General features: G+C 34.9%; 1 protein-coding gene across 1 annotated transcript in view; it reads left to right on the forward strand.

Moving 5' to 3' along the window:
* Ipk2 (Inositol phosphate kinase 2) overlaps positions 1-22,372 on the forward strand; it is a 59,631-nt gene that overhangs the window by 19,431 nt on the left and 17,828 nt on the right. Inside the window, exons 2-4 of the mRNA XM_089098721.1 lie at positions 5,694-5,873; positions 10,330-10,454; positions 10,967-11,102. Of these exons, the coding sequence (XP_088954847.1) occupies positions 5,694-5,873; positions 10,330-10,454; positions 10,967-11,102 (441 nt within the window). The remainder of the gene's footprint in view (positions 1-5,693; positions 5,874-10,329; positions 10,455-10,966; positions 11,103-22,372) is intronic.

A 22,372-nucleotide genomic window follows, 5' to 3' on the forward strand; every position in this document is an offset into this window, starting at 1 on the left:
AAGCACTTTTACCACACTATCCAACATAGTTTTTTGTCCTGCGCTCTAAGAGCTGACTCAGAATTGGCCCAAGTCCTGAGGCGGGCCCAATTCCTTGTCCAATAATTTGTTTTAAATATTTTTGATGATTCAAACATTCAAACCGCTCTTATCATTTAAACTTCCAGCGAAACATTATATATATTATTTTCCTTATTAGTAAATATCTTAGCAAAATTCAAAACTGTCTAGCGTCATTGTTTTACTGAAGCTAAAATGCAATTTTTCTTTTTGATGATTAAGAATTTAGACTCTTGGGAACGGTATTTGAACTCAATTAGGGGACGTTTAATTTCTGTCGGAATTATCTTTAGAAAAAGGAATTTGATTTTTTGTATTTTAAATATATCACATTTTACTTACGGTACAAGTGATGCTATCCACTTGATTTATCTTCTTGTTACCCATCATCACCTCTTCAACTTATTCTTAGCAATAATGTCTTCTTAATGTTAATTTTGAAACCTATTCTTGGACCCTGAACTTGCAAAACCTCTAGAAATGTATTCATTTTGCCAACATTTTCATCTAGGATGCTTAAATCATCAGCATAATCTAAGTCTAGGAGAGTTTTACTTCCCCAGTTGATTCTATATTCTCCCATTGCCTTTGCTGCTCCTGCCTCCTTGGGACAAAGTCCATAAAAATGATCCATATAAATTGGGATAAGATGCAACCCTGCTTAACTCCAGGTTTAATACGAAACCACCTACTAATCTCATTTTCTACATTAATTGCAACATTATAATTCTTGTACATAGTACTAATCACTTTAGTATATTTATCTGGTATCAAACAGTTTGTGGTAATGAACTGTAAGTAAGGAGCAACCCAGCTCAGTAGTAACCAAAACTCTAAAAAACGGATTTTGATACCAATAGATACATCAAAAGAATCAGATTTTTGTGCTGATTTCAAATACGCTTTTTTGTTTTTTTTTCAGGGGTGATCGTGTCGACCCAGTGGTCCTAGAACATCGCTTGAGGGCTCATTCAAACGGAAATTGAAAGTTCTAGTGCCCTTTTTAAGTAACCAAAAAAATGGAGCACAACTAGGCCCCCTCCCTTGCTTATTTTTTTCCCAAAGTCACCTGATCAAAATTTTGAGATAGCCATTTTCTTTAGCATGGTCGAAAAATATAATAAATATGTCTTTGAGGATGACTTAATATCCACGGTCCCCAGGGGAGGGGCTGCAAGTTATGAACTTGCCCAATGTTTACATATCGTATTGGTTATTGGGAAGTATACAGAAGTTTTCAGGGAGATTTTTCCTGGTCGTGGGATTTTTTCTGGTAGTGGGGGGGATGGGTCGGGGGTTATAGGTGTAGATCTTTCCACTGAGGAATTTTTCATGGGAGAAGGGACATTGCTATGAAGGGGGTGCCGAATTTCCCAGGATTATTTAAAAAAAAATCAGAAATTAAATAAAAAAAACAAACAAGTTTTCAACTGAAAAACTTTAAACGAACAGAAACTATTACGTATATGATTGGGTTTGCCCCCTACTCAATTCCTCGCTCTTTACGGTAAGGTTTTTTTTAGTACTTTCATAAGAGCTATTTATTCTAATTAACGGCCTTTGTGATTAAGGGGTCATTCTTAAAGAATTGGGGAAAAAATCGAACTTTAGAGTAAAGAGCGAGGTATTGACTAGGGGGCGAACCCCCTAATATACGTAATAAAAATATACGAATATAGAAGTTTGTTAAAAAACGTTCGTAAATAAAATTAAACAACTTTCGAGAAAGCCATTTAACCAAAAAAAGTAAAGAGAATATGCAAATTCCATTTTAATTGTTTATTTACTGTGAACCAAAATCAAACCCTGCGTTAACTTTAAAACATTGAGAAACTAAATAAAAAGAAGTTTTCTTAACTGAAAGTAAGGAATGACATTAAAACTTAAAACAAACAGAAAGTATTCCGTATAGCTAAGAAAGGGGCTGTCCCTTCCTCAACGCCTTGCTCTTTATGCTAAAGTTTAACTCTGTCCTGCAACTTTATTTTTAAAACAATAAGAAACTTTAGTGCAAAGAGCGAAGCGTTGAGGAGGGGACAGCCCTTTCATATGCGGAATAATTTCTGTTCGTTTTAAGTTTTAATGTCGCTCCTTACTTTCAGTTAAAAAAAAACTTGTTTTTTTATTTAATACCATGCAAAGATAGGACCCTCGCTTAAGCTTTTTTGTCAGCTGAATCAAACACTTGCTCAAAATTGATAAAACTGAGGACTAAAGGGGCTTGATGGCTCAAGCACTTCTCAATTAGGCTATTAATCTAAGAATGAAAATTTGGTCAACACATCCTGCCCCCATCCTGAAACTAAACTGCTCTTTTCCTAAAACTTAATCTACAGCATCTCTAAGTCTAAAAAGCGTCATTGTACACTAAGTAATTTGCTTCCTACAGAAACCAAGCTAATGCATTTATAACTACCACACTTTCTCTTATCACCTTTCTTATAGAGGAGTTTAATTAGAGTTTTCCTTAAATCGGTAGGTGCTTCCCCTTTTTCAAAATCATATTCGTAATTTTCAGTAACTTATCTATAACTTCATAATCACTATATTTAAAACAAAAACTCATTTACCACACAATAAACACCTCGGGTCCTATTTTTTTATTCCTTTTAATGCTGCCATTAATTCTTCCTCACAAAATAAATCTTCCCTCACATCCAAAGTGTCACAAACTTTTTCATTCTTTACTATATCTTTTCCTATAACTCTATCGTGGTTTGGCAGATTCTCAAAATGTTTCTGCCCATCTCTCTTTAATGCTTTCCTTATCACTAATTGTGGCCCCAATCATATCTGTAACTGGGAAAAGTCCAGTTTGACTGTTCCCTCTCAATTTATTAACATGCCAGCAAAACATTTTACTATTATGCTGTCTGGCTGCATCGTTCCAGATCTTCAGTAATTTTATCCATGACCTCCCCTTCACATCTCTTCCATTCACATTTTAATACTTTATTCTCGTACTTTACATCCATCATATTTTTATATGATCTATCACTGAAATAATTTTTGTGCCAGCCCCTCCTTCTACCTTCTTCTCTCTATCACGTGCTTTACATTCCTCTTATTTTCATATAATCTATCACTCAAATAATTTTTGTACAAACCCCTCCTTCTCTCTATTAAACATACAGCATTTTTACTAATATTCTTTGCTGTATTTCTAACTTTCTTCCCTAAGACAGCATCAGCGATTTCACAAACTATTTCCCTAAAATTATTCCATCCCTCTTCTGCATTGTCAAATTTTAAACTCTCCAGTTTAGTATTCAACTGTTCATAAAAAATTTCTCTCAATATCTCATCCTGGAGTCTACCAACGTCAAAGCTTCCCAGAAGGTACTTAACCTTCCTAAATTTCAGCTTTAGATTAACCGTAGACGCTAGTAGATGGTGATATTTACTTTTAACATCAACAGCAGCACTCCTGTATATCCTAGTATCTTGTATCGATCCTGCCAGTCTCTGTTTCACAATAACATAATCAATAAGGTTAGATGTCTTACCATCATGTGAAAACCATGTTAACTTATTGTCATTTTATGACCAAATGCTATATTGGTTATAACTAGATTGTTATACCTACAAAATTGCAGCAGTCTATAACCATTACTGTTTTCTTTTCCTACACCAAATTGTCTAGGCTATGATACCACCTATCCCTATTTCGACTGACCTGGGCATTAAAATCCCCTAATAAACTACCTTATTTCTACCTGGGACCCTGTCTTTCTGTTCCTGTAGCTGTAAGTAAAACTCATCTGAGTCAGTACTATCTCCATCAGTCGGTTTTACAGAGGTATATCCTGCTATGACTGATACCTTGCATTTTTTTAGTCATAAAATGAGCAACTAGCATTCTATTATTAATACCTGCCCAACCTAAACAATACTTAGCAGCATGTTTATTCATAATGAGCCATACTCCCTGTTTATGCACCCTATCCTTCCTGCCTGAATAAATAGATTCTGCATCACCTACTTTTATGTTTCCTATGCCTAGGATATGAGCTTCCCAAAGTCCTACTAAGGCTAGTTCGAAGCGACTAAATCTGCCAGTCAAAATGTCGATACGATAGTTGTTCTTTTATGTTCTAACATTCCGAGTTGTAATTTTCATATTCTTTAAATTATTGAAATTATTATGGCCTACGGAAAAGCAATGGTCCCAGAACCAGCGCTGGACGGGGACTAACACATCTTCTCAAGTGCTTAATCCGGCTTAGAACCGGACAGCAAGAAGTCCCTGGGACCTCCAGTATGAATGGAGGCTTTGTGCAATCCTTGCCCATCTTGGTGACAACATGTTTTTCCGCACTTGACGATACTCTTCTATCAACAAGAGCCGAAATCCTGCATTGACAATCTCAAGCTATTACCAACAACCCATTATATATCCATGCCTACAAATATTATGCTACTATGCGGGAGCAACCCATAATAGATAGCTTAGCTAGAAAGAGGTTTTTCAGCCAAAAAGGCCCACCAAAACAGACCAAACCCAGAAAAATTATCCAATAATCAGAATCCAGTGCAAATGTTGTGGTGTTTACTTGGCTATAATTTTCTTGAGGGGTGCAACTCCTCAAAATCACCCTGCATCACTGTTAGCGGCCATGGTTTATGTTAGGAAAACTCGTGAAAAGTCCTCCCTGATGCCACTGTGAGGCCATGTAAGCAAGATTTCCCTGTCGGGGATAGGGACGGAGAAAGGATCTTCTGACAGAGTGGCGACCCCTAACCATTTCACAACACCAGAACAGCCCCAGCCTTTTATACCCAGCCTATCCTCGTCGGGGTATTATACATCATTTAATACCCTTTTTTTTATTAAGACAGCGTCATTGAGCCATGTACTGTATGGCAGAAAAGTACAGAAATATAGAGTTTTATTCACAAGCTAGTTTTCATCATGTGTATCCCAAGCAACACTTGTAACGCCTTGTTTTGCTTTTGAAGAATAATATATCTTGCTGGAATCAATTGGAAAAGAATGAGTAAGTCAATATCATTAACAACTAGCACAATAGGAAGAAGGAAGAATCTCCTCAACATCAGTATTAATGATTTTTACATCTGCCTTCCTCTTATATGAATAACTTTGATCAAGCTCGCCTGATTTTTTTTTTGATTTTTTTTTCGTTAGGTAGAAATATACGAGAAGCTGAACTATAAAGTGGAATTATTGGAAAAATTGGAAAATTAACTCGATTCCCTGTTCAATTCAAATTCTTTCAAAACCACGATTATCACAATTCCGATTCCAATTTGTCGTCCCATTACTAACAAATATTTGCTTTAAAGGTCCCATCTCTTTATGTTTTTGATTATATATGGTATCCCAAAGCTTAACTAATTCCCCAGGACAGGTGGTCCACTTTATATGGGATCATAGAGGCACATAACTTTCCAACTCCTCTACGTGCAGATATGATTTAGAGCAATCATATGAGCGAACTGTAGAGCATAAGAAACCGTCTCTCATGTAAGATATTTAAGAGCTTTTTTAATAATTAATTTTTCTTCCTGACCAACCAATGAAATTAATTGCTGCTAAGTTATCTGTAGGAAAATCCCAAATAAGTACATAAAACTTAAGAAATTGAATTTAAATTTTTTTTTTGTAATTTCAGGTTTACTAAAGCACTCGGAAGGATATGTATTAAAGCCACTTCAGCTTGGTGATAAAGGAACAAGGGAATTGAATTTTTATGAGACTTTAAATGATAAAGATGAATTTTCTATCCAGTCTTTAGTTAAAACGTTCATTCCTCGTTATTATGGAACAGTTGATATAGACTTTCCATTTGGATGTAAGTATCTCGTTTTTTGCTGTTCAAAATCTTGCATTGCTTAAACCTTATTTTGGAATAGCTTTTATGCTAGTTTTCTTATCTATCCGGAAATAACGCAATAGGTCACGGCTAATTTAATTCTAAAGATTTATTTAATATGTAAGATTCTAGGGGACTCGTAGAATAGTATGCTATGTATATCATCTAAGGGATCCTTGGAATAGCAGGAACATGCTATTTTTTTTTTTTTTACTAATAACTAGTCGCTTGGCGCCAAAATCACTTACTACTAAAATATCAATCAAGCTTATTAACCTGTTATGTAGGATTTCAGGAGACCCTTAGAGTAGCAGATTTAAGCTACTTTGTGTTTGCATTTTTATTAACTCGTTGTCCTCAACTCACTGACTTATTTTTTTTTCAACTCGTTTTCCTCAACTTACGACTTGTTTGTACTTTCTTCAAATAAGTCTGTGAGCCATTTTCGGACCACTTCCGAAAATCCGAATCATTGTGTCTAAATAATAGACAATAAGATCATTCCCTATCTCAACCATTATACAAAGCCGGAGCGAGATGCAAGTGCTCCGGAGAACTTATAAACATAAGCGACATTAGATTTTTTCACGGGTAGACAAGTCAGATTTCTCTTAAATGCGAAACTTGGCTTCACCTTTGTAACACTAAATTTTAAAGAATCTAATTGTAAATTAATTTATTTCAATACATATATGAAAATCGGTAATTAGTAGTGCAATGTCATTATTAGATGTTTTTAGGAATTACAAGTAGGTTTCGAAGTCTCAAGTTGGTTCCAAAGGCATTTTTAGAAAGCTTTTGCGAAAATACGTGTTCCAGGGTAATATACACTGGATCGCTGATGGCAGACCGTAAGAAAATATGGGCGGAGCTTTTATACGCACCAAGCTTGTTGTAGCCAAACATCACTCAACCGTGATCTTGCTGTGTATTGTTTATATACAGGGACCCGAATGTTCAAATTACTTCCAAGTTTTATCAGTGTATGCAGTTCCAATGACAGTGCAATAATAAAACATCAAAATTTCTCCCTCTTGTATAATCGTTTTCTAAATGGACTCAACAGTAATTTTTTTTTCTCGAGAATCTGTAAATTTAAGTAAAAAGGAGGGGCGCAAAACGGATTGGGCTATACATAACTTTATCTTTTTAACTCTTATCTTGAACGCCGTGACCTTTTTCATTTAGAACTTTGATGGATTTGATATCTAATCTTTGATAATCTAATCTGGATTTGATATCTATCTTTGATTCAGTTATATTCATAGATTCTCGAGAACAAAATCATTTCCAATTTTATAGTTCATTTTGAAAATGAGTTTAAAATAATCATATACGGTATATATATATATATATATATATATATATATATATATATATATATATATATATATATATATATATATATATATTTATATATATATATGTTTTAATTGTATTTTGCGCCTTTTTTTCGCGGTTTTGTCACAACTTAGGTCTGGATCATAGGTAAGATAAATTTTTAAGGAACTTAAATACATTTTGAAATCAAACTCTTTCCAATTGGAAACCAAAAGGGCACAGGAGTTAGAAATAGGAAGTGTATATATTTTTGCATAAGGACAAATATAACTTCGTGATAATCAAACCAAAAGTCTAAAACGTCAAAAAATAAAATAAAACACAGTTTCAAATTAGACTTAAAAGTAGAAAATAATTTTCTTTCGAGAATCTGTAAATGTAAGTGAAAACGAGAGGTGCAAAACAGATTGAGCTTGGCACATAACTTGGTCTTTTAACCTGTTTCCTCAACTCACCGACTTTTTTCATTTATGCGTTTATAACATAAAGCAATTTTAATATTTTTGTCATGTTTAATGTGTTAAATGCTTTTTCTGTTTTTAGATAAATGCTTAATCTGTTTTTCGCCCCATTTTTTAACTTGTATTTATTGAGTCTCGAAAAAAGAGGTTTATTTTCTTCTTTTTAGTCCATTTTCAAAACGAGTTTTTCAAGATTTTGTTTTTTATTAATAAGAAGCAATTAGCTTTTGGGGTATTGCTGATGTCATGTCGCTTGTCGTTAATTTTGCTTCACATTAAAATGTCAACTCATTATGTAGAATGAGCATCAAACTTGCCCGTTTAAACTCGGTTCCAATCATTCTCATTTTTTTCAGCTCCTTTAATTTTTTTTCCTTTCATCTACTGTTGTCAAACATTGAAAAGCAATTAGATCTTAAGTTAAATTTTTTCAGAAGATGAAAGGAAAATGAACGAAATATGAAAGTATTGAGTTTGGGATCCGTCGTATCCCCCCCCCCCTTAATACTCCCATCGTGCAGAAAATTAACCCGGGAAATTTCCCCTGGAAAATTCCACACTGGAGAATTCCTCCCGGAAAATTCCTTCCCGTTGAAAGTTACCCTTCCCCTGCGGAAAATTTTCCCTGGGAAAATGTGTTTTCACGATTTTCTAAGGATTATGTATTGAAAATGAGGGGATTATAAGGGAGAATTACGAAAATCCACAAACCCTATCATTTGGTAAAAACTGTTCTTTCTTTTATCATGGCAGCTTCTAAGAAAAATCTGAGGTCCAATCTAAAGTTATTTGGTTATGTGTCATTCTGTCTCCGATTTAAGAAAAAATATGACACTTATGATATTAGTTTTCACGGAACTTGGCAGGTTTATCGTTGTCTTGAATGCAAGTAGTCATAAAGTTTTTTTGTGTGTATTTGGTTCAATTTTCGTTAGACACCTACACGGGGAGGGGGTTGGAAATCTGGCCCCCCATTGGCCTTAACGCTCATTTTCTTGTAGTAAAGTATTTATCATCATGTCTCCATCTGCGTTACTTAACTAATAGGCTTAAAAAAGCATTGACATTGAAATATTAGTAGTTTTGAAAATTCTCAGTTTGAAATCCCGCATCTGGATAGTCATAAAAAAATTCAGTTCGTATTAAGGGTCTTGATTTCACATGGGGTCTAATATCACTCCATGTAAGATCAACCAGGCCATGACAAACCCCTTGTCATTGGTCTTAATGAGGCTTCCGACGTTTACTCCTTTCTTGGATAAACTTAACCATGCTATATTTTTCGCTTGTCGTTTTGGTTTCGGCTTTACAGCCGTCCAAATTTTGACGATTTTGATCTGTTTGTATCGTGGAAGACAAATACCAGAGTGGTGTCTCTTAAGAAAATATTGTATATCTTCTTTATTTAAAAATTAATTTAATGAACGTTTGTATTATTTTAAAACAATATACGAGGAGTATATAAAAAAAAATAATTTGAGGACCTAGATAGTTCTAGAAGGCTACAAAAATCATGCTATTATAATAAATGTATTTCTTTGCAAAAAGATTCACAGACAAAAAAGATTCTTGGATTTCTTGGGGGTTCAAATTGCTCTCTGGAGTCTGTTCTGGACTATCAAACGATATACCGGGTGGGGCCTCTAATCATTCTTGCTATTTTTTTTCTTTTTCATTTTGTCTAGATTTATCGAAAATGCTTGCGACACTTGTTTGGACTCTTTTAATCACGCATAAACATTTATTTATATTCCCAAATATTGCGCCTTGTTACATAGACATATGTAAGGATGCGAACGGATTTTCAACCCTTCCCCATTAGACAGGATGAGGAAGAGAGCCTCCCCCTCAAAGTATAGTCCGATGTTAGTTTCATAGCTAGAAGTGAGTGGGTTAACTAAGAGTAAACGAATATATTTCTTTAAAATTGTCTGATAGATCAGGTATATACATAGGGTGAGGGCCTTCTGACGCATACACTCCCCCTGCTCAAAAATCCAAACGTTTACGAATTTTTCATATTCCCTCTAGTTTTTGCCTAACTAACCTGCCTTTTGGAGTTATGACGATATTCCCCCCTGCAAAAAAGGCGCAAAACCTCCAAATAATTGCATGTGCACGTGCCTGACAAGGATCCGTCTTGTTTGTACCCATTATTTTTTTTTCTTTGGTCATTGGCTTCTTTTAGAGTGTTCTTGATTGTCTCCACGGTGGATCACACATCCAACTGTAGCTCTCAAACCTGTTCGTAAGCTATATAGCAAGCTTTTGACTGACTACTGCGTGAGAGTATTCCAGAGAATTGATAGGTTTTTTTTTATTGGTTTGATGTTTTTGTGTGGCTTTCAATTTGAGACATAGCCTTGCTATCATCAAGGTATGATCTGGAATGGGGTTCGCTCTTATCTTGGTTCTTCCATCTTTTAGGCATGGTTCTCACTTTTTGTTGATCGAGATGGAATCTATCTGGTGCAATTAATCACACAGAATAATATGTCAATCATACCTGGTCAAAATATTCCGCATGTTTGGAAAATAAAAAAAAATTCTCAAAATAAGTATATCCACAATTAGAGATAAAATTAGACGAAAAAATTAATTTACAAAAGATACTCTTTTTTTTTTATTTTTAGCCAGAAAGTTTCTCAAGTTGGAAGATTTGGTTGATGGTTATTCCAATCCTTGTATCGCCGACATTAAAATAGGAAAACATACATGGGATCCGAATGCCAGTGTCGAAAAGAGGCTCAAAGAAGAAGTAAGCATTTCCAATTTAATAGGTGAAAAAACGAAAAACAAAACAACTAAAAACAAACATTGAGATATGCTAAATTTTTTTATTACATTGGATCGGGCAGGGGAATAACAACAGGTTATTCTTAAGCAATAATGTTTTTTTTGGAGAGAGTAATTCTCCCTGTGTACAAGGGGACTCTCACTTTCAAATTTTAACTTTCTCTAAAACCGTAGATATTGCAAAATATTCAGTAGATTCGCAAAGAAAGAACAATCTGAGTCTTTTTGACGATCGATGGGTCATTTGCAGCATCATGGAAAATCCACTATAAAGCAGAAGACAAAATTTGAGCATATCTGAAAAATTTGAAACTTATTTTGAGGAAATTCATATCCCTAATTTTAGATTAAAAATTTATTTGAAAAAAAAGAAAAAAGAAGAAAGCATGTGTCTTTGTGACTTGTAAAAAGACATGAAATGATAATTATTACTTTCTACTGATATACTTCAACACCATCCTTATTTTTTTCTAGAAAAAGTACCGTGGGACCAGAGAAACATTTGGATTTTGCATTCCAGGCATGAGGTTTTATGATGTAGAGGCAAAGAAACTAGTAACCTATGATCGTAGTCATGGACTGTTGTTAGATAGAAATACGGCTGTTGAAGGTAAAGTATAATATTTGCATTGTGTTTGCAGTGTTTCCACTTTTTTTCCTACCAGATTTCCGATCGGTCAGTTTAAAAAGTCTGAAAATTCCGACACCCGACCACAGAAAATCTGACTTTTTTCCGACACCACACTGGTCTAAAATCCAACAAATTTCTGACTCCAACCGAAAAATCTGACAATATTCTGTCGAATCTTTTTTTTCCCACAAGACAAGTTTTCACACTGTCTGTCATACAGCTCCTCCTCCCTCAATAGTAAAATATATATCTTTACCATAAAAAAATATTCGCACCTTATTCACACTCATTTTTATTCTTTTTCACCTCATATATTAAAAAAAAATCCTATAAAATCTTGTTTTCCTCAAATACAAAACAAACTTTCATCATCTTTTTTCCTTTTTTTAGCTGCACTTTTTTAACTACACTGAACACACTCCTCAGCCGTCGCGTTGGCTTTTATAGTTTTGATTAGTCTTAAGAGGGGAGCATCGACCTCTGAATCATGGGACATGCGTCTTTTTCTTTTCATGCCAAACTTGCCCTGCATAATTGAGGTAAGGGTCACAATTTTGAGCAAGTTTTTATGATCTGTTTTAGCATCTTTCAAGCTGGAAAAGAACCGCTCTGCTACAACGTTCGAAAATGACAAGGTCAGGAGGTGTTGGACATTGCTGATTATGTTAGAGAACCTCTGAGTACCATTTGGTGTTTTTATAGAAGCCACGTGACGCCGAAAATCACATACCTCTGTCACATTTGGAAGATCAAAAAGCAGTAAACTTCGCCATTCCTCTACTATCTTTCTTCGATCCCATGATGGTGCACTATATCCTATTGAATCTTTTGCAGAAGATCAATTGCACCTATGTCCAAAGCTTTCGTAGTGTCAAGGATCTCACACAACGTAAACAGTTCGTCCTCAAAAGAGAGTCGCTGCTTGATTTGCTTCACCGCCTCCACATATAATTTATGAGCGCATTCATAGATGAATTTCACTTCACGTTCATCCGCTTTTGTATTCAGATTTGACTGCAAGGTTTGAAGAGACTCGTAAGCTGCCATCCCCAAGTACACATCTTCAGCTGGAAGGTATTCACTTGCTTTGTCAGGGTCGACATTTAATGGCGAGGTTGATCTAATGCAGCTAGTCTTCATCAAATTCATGGTCAGATTTCTTAGAAGTATTTCCACCTCTCATTTTGCATAATGAAACAAAGATTTTTCACATTGGAAAAGAAGATTAAAATCTGTAAACAGCTCCAGCACATAGAGCTGGAACTCAAGTTGAATCCGAAGCAGTGGTTTTTGTTAGGGCTTGCGATGCCCTATCATTCGTTTGAGTTGGATCTTCAGCTGCTACACCCTGAATGTAGCTACTAAGCGCATCCCGATTATGCAATAGTCGCTCAACGCACATCCGAAGAGACTACCAACGTGTCTGACCTGGGCCAAGCACATTCAGGACAGGGGTGTCTGTAAACTTCTGGTGCAATTCGAACTCAGAGCGTCATTTGGCAAAGTGATTATCTACCGTGTCACAAAGATTTTCCAATTGATTTGGCAATTGTTTGCAAGCATAAGAAGTAACTAAATGAATTGAATAACTGCTGCACTTGACACGCATCACAGATGGGAATTTGTCTTTGATTCTGCTCAAAACCGATTTATCACACCCAAACATAGTATTACATGTGTCCACGCAGAATCCAACCCAGTTCTCTGTAGGCATATTTTTATCTTGAAGAACATCGCAAATAAGGTTGAAAATGGTTTCCGCTTTCCCATCACAACACCCAACCATGTCAAGGAGGTCTACTTGTATTTCAAACTCCTTATTGCAGAACAAAACTGCAACAAATTTTCAAAATTTTCGCTTTTCTTAAACTAGTGATAGGTTTTTTTTTTTTTTTTAATCACTAAGAGAACTACTACTACTATTAACAGCTCACCGCAGCACCAAGCCGCCTGACGCCAACACAGCTACGCATGCTCCTCCTCCATCCCAATTTATTCAAAGCCTCCCTTTTTACACCCTCCGAGAAAGTTCCCATTTCCTTTAAATTTTTCTTTATGACGTCCTACCATCCAACACAAGGACAACCTGCTTTCCGTTTAGCCCTAGACGGCTGGCCGAAAAGGACAGTCTTCGGCAATCTGTCATACTTCATCCGCACAACATGCCCTAGCCATGAATGGTCCACCCATTTTGGTAGTTTGAAAATCCTTCTTCAGTAAAAAAAAAAAAAATCTAGAACAATTAAAAATCCAACAAAAACTCGTTTTTATTAAAAATCCCACAAAATTCCGACGACTGGCACAAATTTTTTTTTGTCTGACAAAAGGGCCAAAAATCCGACATAGTGGAAGCACTGTGTGTTTGGTACTTCCGATAACCATCAAGAAGACAAATCGGCTAAATTCACTTCATTTTTGGTTTAGCATTCAAAACGCTTAATTGATTTTACTTCGTACGCTTCTAAGGAAATTAGCAATGCTGCCAAATGAAACAAAAACAGTTTTGAGCGTTTATGTGCTATATAATTTTTTTTAGGCTAGTTTGACCGAGTGTAAATTTAACACATTAAATTGTCTGTAGATAAAGATTATTGAATTGGCTAATTTGAAAAGTGTTATGTATTATAACGAATGTCAGTCAAGCATGTATGCATGATTTTTTTTTTTTATGGGTGGGTGTATAAGGAAACTATAAAGAAACTATAGGGACAATTCTAATGGGGGGGTTTTCCTTTTTAATATTTGCGATCGCAGAGCTTGGTTAGTTAAAGCTAATTCTAATGGGAGGGTTTTCAAAACGACTAATTCTTATATCTTTTTTGAGAATTTCCGATTAATTTATCCAATGGGAAATTTAGTTAAGCTCTTGGTTAGCGGTCCGCAAGTGGCTTACCTGAGTGGAGGCTGAACTTCTAGAGTGGGGAGCTTAATCCAGGAGTACATGTAGGGAGCTTTATACGGTCATACTGACTCGGAATCAGATTGATGAGTTTCAGTTTCCCTTAGGAGCGAGTGGAGCCACAAGGACTATCGAGCTTGAGAAATATTAACACAAGAGAGTAAAATAAAATAATGTTGCATTTATTGTACTTACATAATAGTCGCAGAGTTCTTGGTTGAATTAACAAAATGGAAACACAGGTCTCCAACAACAAATTGTACTGAGACGAAATAACACTAAGTTTGTACACTGGTGAAATGTTACTTCAAAAGTTCATTACAACAAAATCATGGTAAGAAACTGGTTGAAGACTGGTGTAAGACCCAATCTGAACTCCAAACTAAGACTCCTAGTCGACTCTAAAAGACTCGCGCAAAATTGTTAAGTTCTAACTATCTATCCTCTGCAACTATGCCGGAGGTTATGTTTAGGCGTTGCTAAAAGTATATTTATTCAGTCCTTATTGGCTGCACGAATTGTCCTACCTTACTCTTGTACTGGCTTGCACCAATGAGCTACTTGGGTTTAATTACAGTTTATGAGTTTTAAGATGTCACTCTGGAATTTTTCTAACAATTAAAAATTATACACTGCAATATTTTGCTAGCAGGTGTTGCTTAATTTATGACTTTTAAGATATCACTTTGGAATGTTTTCGAACGATCAAAGTTTTATATTGTAACATTTTCCCAGCAGGGTGTCGCTTAATTTTAAGAAGACTTATATTTTATTTATTTGAAAGTTATTAAAGGATAATACCATTTAATTTCACTACGATAACCAGTTTTAAATTTAGTCTCCAGAACAATGCAATTAGCTCAAGCAAATATATTTTGCATCTCGAGTGACTATTTTTTTGTATTGTAAATCTTACTCTCTTGACAGTTTGGTATTTTCGAGCGCTTATTATTCGAACACAGGTGTTAGTCACCTGTCGTATAAGATTTGATCAAGCTAGTATTTATTGGATACTTTGGAGACGGGGAGTCGAATTTACTTGTTACATTTTCTGTGGGAAAGATTTTTTGTTTAATTAACTGCGTTTATTTCGGTATTTTAAATTGAACGCTTGATATTTGTTTGATCTGTAGGTTACTCGAATTTTCGGATTCACATTCTTGGGTGATGTTACTTTACTGGGGTAACTTTAATTGGGGAATTTTGATGTATGTTTTTTGAGAATCTGTCCCATTACATATCATCCATCCCATCTTTAACGATGTCCTCATCGTTGTATGCTCTCCCCACACTTTCCAATTTTATTTTGATTTTTTTTTTCAAAAGAATTTATTTTTTAATAATTAATTTAATTAGTAATTTGATAATATTCATATATATTTTTTTTTTTTTATATACATTTTTGCTCTAATAGAATATAAATGTGACAACATCACTTTTAAAGTCCAAGGCATACTCACTCGATTTGGCGAAGGGGCCAAAGAGTTTTTGTATTAGGTTATGTGATTATATAGTAATTATTATTTCCTCCACCTAACACTAAGTTTACCTTCACCTGATACGATTATCTTATCACTGAAAATGGTACATTTTGTCTTTCTAATACTCGACTATACTTTCACCTGACGCTATAATGACACGATTAAATTTTTATTCCTTCACCTGATATGCTAATACTTCTACTTGGTTTTAATTAATCTAAGTTCGGCACTAATAATTGCTTTATTACTTAACGTGGTACATGTTTGCTACTTCTAATGCTAATTTATACTTCCACCTGACGTTACATAGGTACGATTATATTATTATTCCTTCACCTAATATTAAAATTCCTTCACCCGATGTTCTAATACTCCTATATGGCTCCAACTAGTTACGTTCCGCTTTTGTAATTCTTTCGTTATTTAACGTGATACATATTTGCTACTTCTAATGCTAGTTTATACTTTCAACTGACGCTATGTTGGTATGATAGGTATTTGACTTCCAAAACATCTAACTACGTCTAAAACATCTAATTACATCTAAATTTTTAACACACTAAAATTAAAATAATTTGCAAGAAAAAACTTGATACATTAACTGATTTTAATATTAATGTCTGATTGCGAAACTGAGCTTATGTAATCTACATTGATTTTCACTTGTTTTATGAAAAGCTCTTTATGTTCATTAAAGTTATTAGCTAGATACATAAGATTTCACACTTACTTCATCATTCTACGTGTCTATATTACTCACATACGTTTTCACTCTTACTTTGGGCTTCCGTTCACTTAATTACTGGGTTGGCTAATTGTTCGTGGTTTGTCTTCTTGGTGTTTCGCTTTTTGTCATTCGTTTCTTTGAATAGTCGCTTGTGTCGTTCACAAGTATGATTGTATGCACGAAATTAGCTCTATGTGTTTTCTTATGTCATACATGATGGGTTGATGTTGTAGACTAGTTTACACGTATACTAGGTAATTAAACCTTAGGGACTCGATTACATGATATGGGTATCTTGGTCGCTAGCTGGGTATCTCTTCTTTGACACGGTTTGACCGGGAAAATCAAATACTCGTACAGTCTGTGTTTCCCGTAAATTTTTCTCGTTCAATCCATTTTTTATTTGGACTATGGGCTGCCTTAGGATATTTACATTAACTAGGGCATGATTGTAACTTGATTTAAGTGTCTTTGCTCGACGCATTGTCTTTGATTTTTTAGTTAAATAATTCATGATTATTGAGGGCTTAACATGGAGATGAAAATAGTAATAGCTGTTTGGTTCTTTTTTCTGAACACTTCATTTTGGGAAAAACTTTAGCACGTACAGTTTGTGTTTCCCACAAAAATTGATTATGATTGGTTCTTCATTTCATGGAGGATGGTTTGGTTTTGTGACATTTAACAATAATTTGATAGTCAAAACTTAAACCTTTTGTCTTGTTTAACATATTGTCTCTAATGTGGTGCTTAAGATACATAGTCCTTGAGGGATTGACTCTGGGTGTATTCTTGGTGTTTCAAACATTAAATCTTAAGGCCGTTGCCGTCTAAGGATTTGACGGGTATTTATGCAGTTTTACGACATGACAGGTCGAGGCAGCTCTTTAGGTAATCATTGATTCAGGTATATATTTGTGTATAGGGTCCTTGGTTCCCGGCACAGCTTGAGGTAAAATTACCTGGTACAGTGTTCTGGTGATCTGGATTGGTGATCAGAATATCGTCTTCAGATATTTTCTTGGTGAGTACTTGTCGGTGGTTGATGAATGATGAAAGTAGATGCTACTGGGTTGTATCCGTGTTGCATGCTGGTACACCATAATTAATCTGCACTGACTTTGCTTCCTAGAATATAAATATCTGGGCAGAATCATATGCTCTTTACAATTACATAAGTTAAAACATATATAACAACAACATACGGTTTTCATAATATTCTGCGTGGACAATTTTTTGAAATAATAGTCATGATTAGTGGTATTAATAACATCAATTTAGTACAGGTACAGTTAAACGCAACGCTAAGAAAATAAGGGCAGATTTCATGCTTTCATGCATGTTGCCGCAATCATTAGATTATTATCATATAAATAAGGTAATCATCAGAAAAATGATAAGTGACAATGTGTATACATGTACATATGTGCATTTGGCACATATTCAATATTCAATACATTTTAAATATTATTCAACGCTCATCGACTTTAACATTTACCTTTCTATTATACTATTATTTGCGAGGTAGGCAATATGGTTTATATGAGAGGTCTTGGTCTACTATAAATTTACAAATCTTTATTGTCTATGCGTGTTCATACCGCTTAAGAAATATGTCTTTTGCAACCGCATGGGTCTGCAAAAATAAAAAAGAAAAATTTGGGACTGGACATGGCACGAATGAGGACCTCTATTCTCATTCACTCGATCATGTCCTCCCTTACTTTTTTTGCTTAGGGGCTATCTGGGAGTTCCGGGTTTAGGTTTTGCATCTCATTTGGCTCAATGTGATTTTTCTTCGGGTCCTGTCTCCGTGGTCTCGTAATTTTTCCATAAATTGGATCAACAAAATCCTCATGGTTAGAGGAATTACTGAGCTTCAGTCTCGTTAATGACTAATTATTCCTTTAGAAGGAGCTGAAGACGCTCCACATCGTTTCCACGTATGTGATAATCTTCGGTTTCCTTGTGAATAGGAGAGCTCATATTTCTCATGCATTATGACTATTTTGGGGGTAGTTCCCATGCTTAGGTATGATTCCCTGCCTTATGACGTCTTGGGCCACTGCGTGAACAATGAAAATTATCATGGCCTTTGTTAATCGCACCTTCCTGTCTAATTCTAAAATTAATATATGTTAATTTATCTTGCAATGTAATCCATTCCTAATTTTTTTTTCTTTAAGGTTTCGAATATAGATTGCATTATTACGCGAACAGCTAACATCGTTAGCTACATGGCTTCTAAATATATTGAAGGTACTAATCCTTTCTCGCATTGTGTTTTTTCCCAATTTTCCTGTTACGGATCGATACTTGGATTTATTTGCCAATCGTATTCCGAAACTATACGATTTTTCGTCATATTATCTTAAATCGTATTTGACGTTCCATTTTTTTTTTCGCGAAAACTTTTTCCCCTGATTTATTCACTACGATCATTGCAGCTGAGTATATAACATTTTCTATGGCATGTTTAATACATGTAAACTCTGTATCAATAATTGATTTAGCCATTCCTTTATTTTGTCCTTTCAGAACATTTCAGAACAATGGCCAAAAGAAGGTAGTTTCTATTGACTTTTGTCTAATTAACTTTTTCAAGATTGGTTATGGTCATGGTACACTCTAGGTCGAGGTCAAACTACCTTTTCACCGGCATTTCCTCAATACATCGGGTACTTATTCATTCGACCGTAATTCGAGTCATCTGAGCTTCATATTAACCAATTTTGAGTGAAAAACAAGGTAACTTCAGGTTGAGGTTGAACTACTTTTTCACCGGTGCCACCTTGCACCTGGTTATTTGTATGTTCGAACATAGTTGCTACCCTAAAGTTCCGTACTCTAGTTTAACGACTTTGCGGTCGCGTTATAGTCTTAAAAGTATAGAGACTTTCGAGAAACTACCTTCTCGTCAATATATTGATAATGTATTTAGACCTTGTGACATTTACATTAATTCGCAGTTACATAGATATTAATACCGTACTTGTCTATCCTTAATTTATTGCCCCGCATCGATTGTCATGGTTATAATTCTTCAGGCACTCTTCTAATGTTTTGTCATCATTCATTTTAAAAATTTTATTTATATATAAAGTTTCTCCCACTGAGGTTGGGTTTTAATTTCATTATCGGTGCATCATCCGGCAGTGCCGCCTTTGAATTTGGAGATTTAAGCATATCCAGAAGTTGATAATCTTCCCATGAAGAAACATTTGGGGTGAGAAATTGGAGTTAAAATACTATATCATTTTTACCGTTTTCAGGTATATTTAGGTAAATTAAATACACTAATAGTTGGTTTGGGAGGTGCAGGCCTTCCAGAGTGGTGGTTATGTCATTCCTTCGCATATTTTGACGAATGACTTTCTGGCACAACTGAGATAGAGACAATGGGTCATTTATTATTTTTACCACGGAGAAACTTAAGTTCACGTGTGATTGGCAACAGCATAGTTGCTCACGTATTATTACGTCTAATCCAGGGACTATTTTTCTTCCAAAATTTTCATCTTCTTGGAAGAGATTCAGGGTCATTTTCTTTATGTCTTTATATTCTCTTGGGGCAACTTGAAAAATTGCTGCTCCCGTTGAAGGGTTTATCGGATTCAGATACGTGTTATTTACACAATTGACGTACAGGATTTTAAGAAAGCTTTCACCTTTTAACATATGTCCTTGGTCTATTAATATGGAGAGAAACTTAATTGGCCAAATTGTAGTTATGTTATTATCATCTTGATCGTACCAAATATTGTCGGCAATATATTCAGACAACGAGCTATACATTGTTGATGGGATATATTGTACTAAAGTTCGGAAGGCCAGATTGGCACTTCGTCTAGTGTGCTCTAGTGTTCTTGTCATCTCACGTGCGATAAAATTATAAAACACTAGGCTTGCCGTTAATCTAAGGATCACTCTTTGTTCCAACCTTGTCTTTCGAGTTTTTTTTTTACAGGGGGTGAAAGTCAAGTGATTGCATGGTGGGATAATATACACCATGCTCATCCCTGGTTCTAACTTTCTATGGTTGGGTGCCTACCCTTTTTCACTATCACACGTCATGTGGATTTTTGAATCATATTTTCTATACTGTTTTAAGTTGTTTTATAGTGTTGATCAATAATTGTTGTATTATTTTGTTTTTTGTGAACCAGAATTGCTATGTCTACTATGCATTTATTATGTGCCGAAAAAAAAAATTTGTTCCCTTCGAAGTGTGAGGGATGTTACTACTGATTTTTCGGCTAAGAGTATGCTTCTCTTTGTTTTGAGTTTGATTGTTTGAAATAAAGAAAAAAATTTTTTTTTTTTTTTTTTACCGTGTGAAGTACATGTGGTACTAATAATGCTTTATATAGAACTATTAATTTATTTATTTCCGTATAATCTGATTAAAATATTTATTACTTTATTTTATGCAGCTTTATACATACTTAATTAAAGGGATTAATTTATTTTATATTGAATGCGATTGGTTCCTAATTGCTTGTTTTGGTAACTATTTAATATTGCTATTTGGCTCAAGTTAAATTGTGTGAAGAGTCGCGCATTGCTATTTACTTAATTCCTTTTAAATTACGCAAGGATAAATTCCCTATTTTAGCATACTCTAAAATAATGTTAAATTGGTGGGATACAAAAGTTTGTTAGTTAAAGTAAAATTCCCGCTTGAACGAGTTAAAGGTAGACTTATTTACTACTCAGGTGTCAACTTATTTTTTTTTTCATGGCGGAGTTACACCACGTCACGGAGGCATTTTTTATTAAATACGGGTTTACCTAAGGAAAGATCTGACACGATGTAATAGTTTTAATCTTACTTGTATTTTTTTTTTTTAATGAAAATTGAGATATATTTACGTTTTGTAGCGTATTCGCTGAAGGGTTGAGACCGATTTAGTCCAATTTGGGTGCAATAATTCACCACAAGATACAATTTTTTATTTTTTTTTATTATAAGGGCGTTGGAAATGCTATAGAAAAACATGGGAATCAAATCAAAACGCGTTGTCTAAAGCTTGATTGATTTAAGTTTTCTTGAAAACCAGATCATTACACGCAAGGGATTGTCTTATGTGACAGTCTTGTTATATCATAGATTAGATTATTTTCAATCACAACCCTTCTGGGTCGTCGTAAGGCATTTTATCCCTATTCTGGGGGCTAATAATTAGGAATTGGCGGGTTGGCCCTATTTTCGCTTAAAAGTGTGCTAATAATTACGTTTAGCTGTTTTGTTTTTTTTTGCATTGATTAAGTTTCGGCATTCCTTTTTTTTCGTGATAGTGGTTGTGCCACATGGCGCAGGTATGGTGTTATCAAGAATTTCACAGGTATATGTTTTATTTTTAAGATGATCCTAAAAAGTATTCGCTGAATAGTCTCTCCTTTTTCTTTCTTTTTTTTTGTTTACTCGCGGCACTATACGTTAGGCTACGGACAGGCCGCACAAGTGTGCTGCGCAACTAAAAAAGGGGGGGGGAATTCGTAATTTGGATGTGAATATTACCCATTTCATCTGTAGTCCCTTTTCCTTGGGGTTTTATTGATATTCTTTACTAGGTCAGCGTCCTATAGGAGTTTGATTGAAAGAGAGAGCTTGAAAATTTATTTTTATTTTATCTTTTGATTCAGGGTCTTTGAAACATGTTCAGGTCAAAGGGCAAGAGTATTTTGCAGATGTTAAGATTATCCATTTGTTCTCCTTAATGTCTTAACTTTCGCTTAATTGTTTTAGCAACTACCCTTGAATTATTCGTATATATGTTCATTGTTAAACTGTTCATTTCAGTTTTGTTAATCTTGGTCCTTAGTGGACAAAACTTAGCGAGGGTAAATATGGAGAGTCACTATATTATAGTCCCTCCTGGGGGGATAGGGATTTGCGGGGGCTAAAGGCTGTGACTGTTTATAAGGTTAGTAAATCTATTAAGTATTATTTTTCTACAGGTATATGCGAGAAACAAATTTTGAGAGAGAGAAAAAAATTATGTAAATCATTGCATTATTTGGTCTGTGAACGAGTTTAGTTATTTGGTCTGCGAACAAGTTTAGCGTATAGCGTATGCCTGATCCCTGGATTAACGATGAATGGTCTTATTACCAGACTCGCCATATTTTATCTATTCTA

This window comes from Artemia sp. Qi Xiang Cuo, chromosome 13, assembly GCF_049724085.1.
Source record: "Artemia sp. Qi Xiang Cuo chromosome 13, ASM4972408v1, whole genome shotgun sequence".
Classification (NCBI taxonomy): domain Eukaryota; kingdom Metazoa; phylum Arthropoda; class Branchiopoda; order Anostraca; family Artemiidae; genus Artemia; species Artemia sp. Qi Xiang Cuo.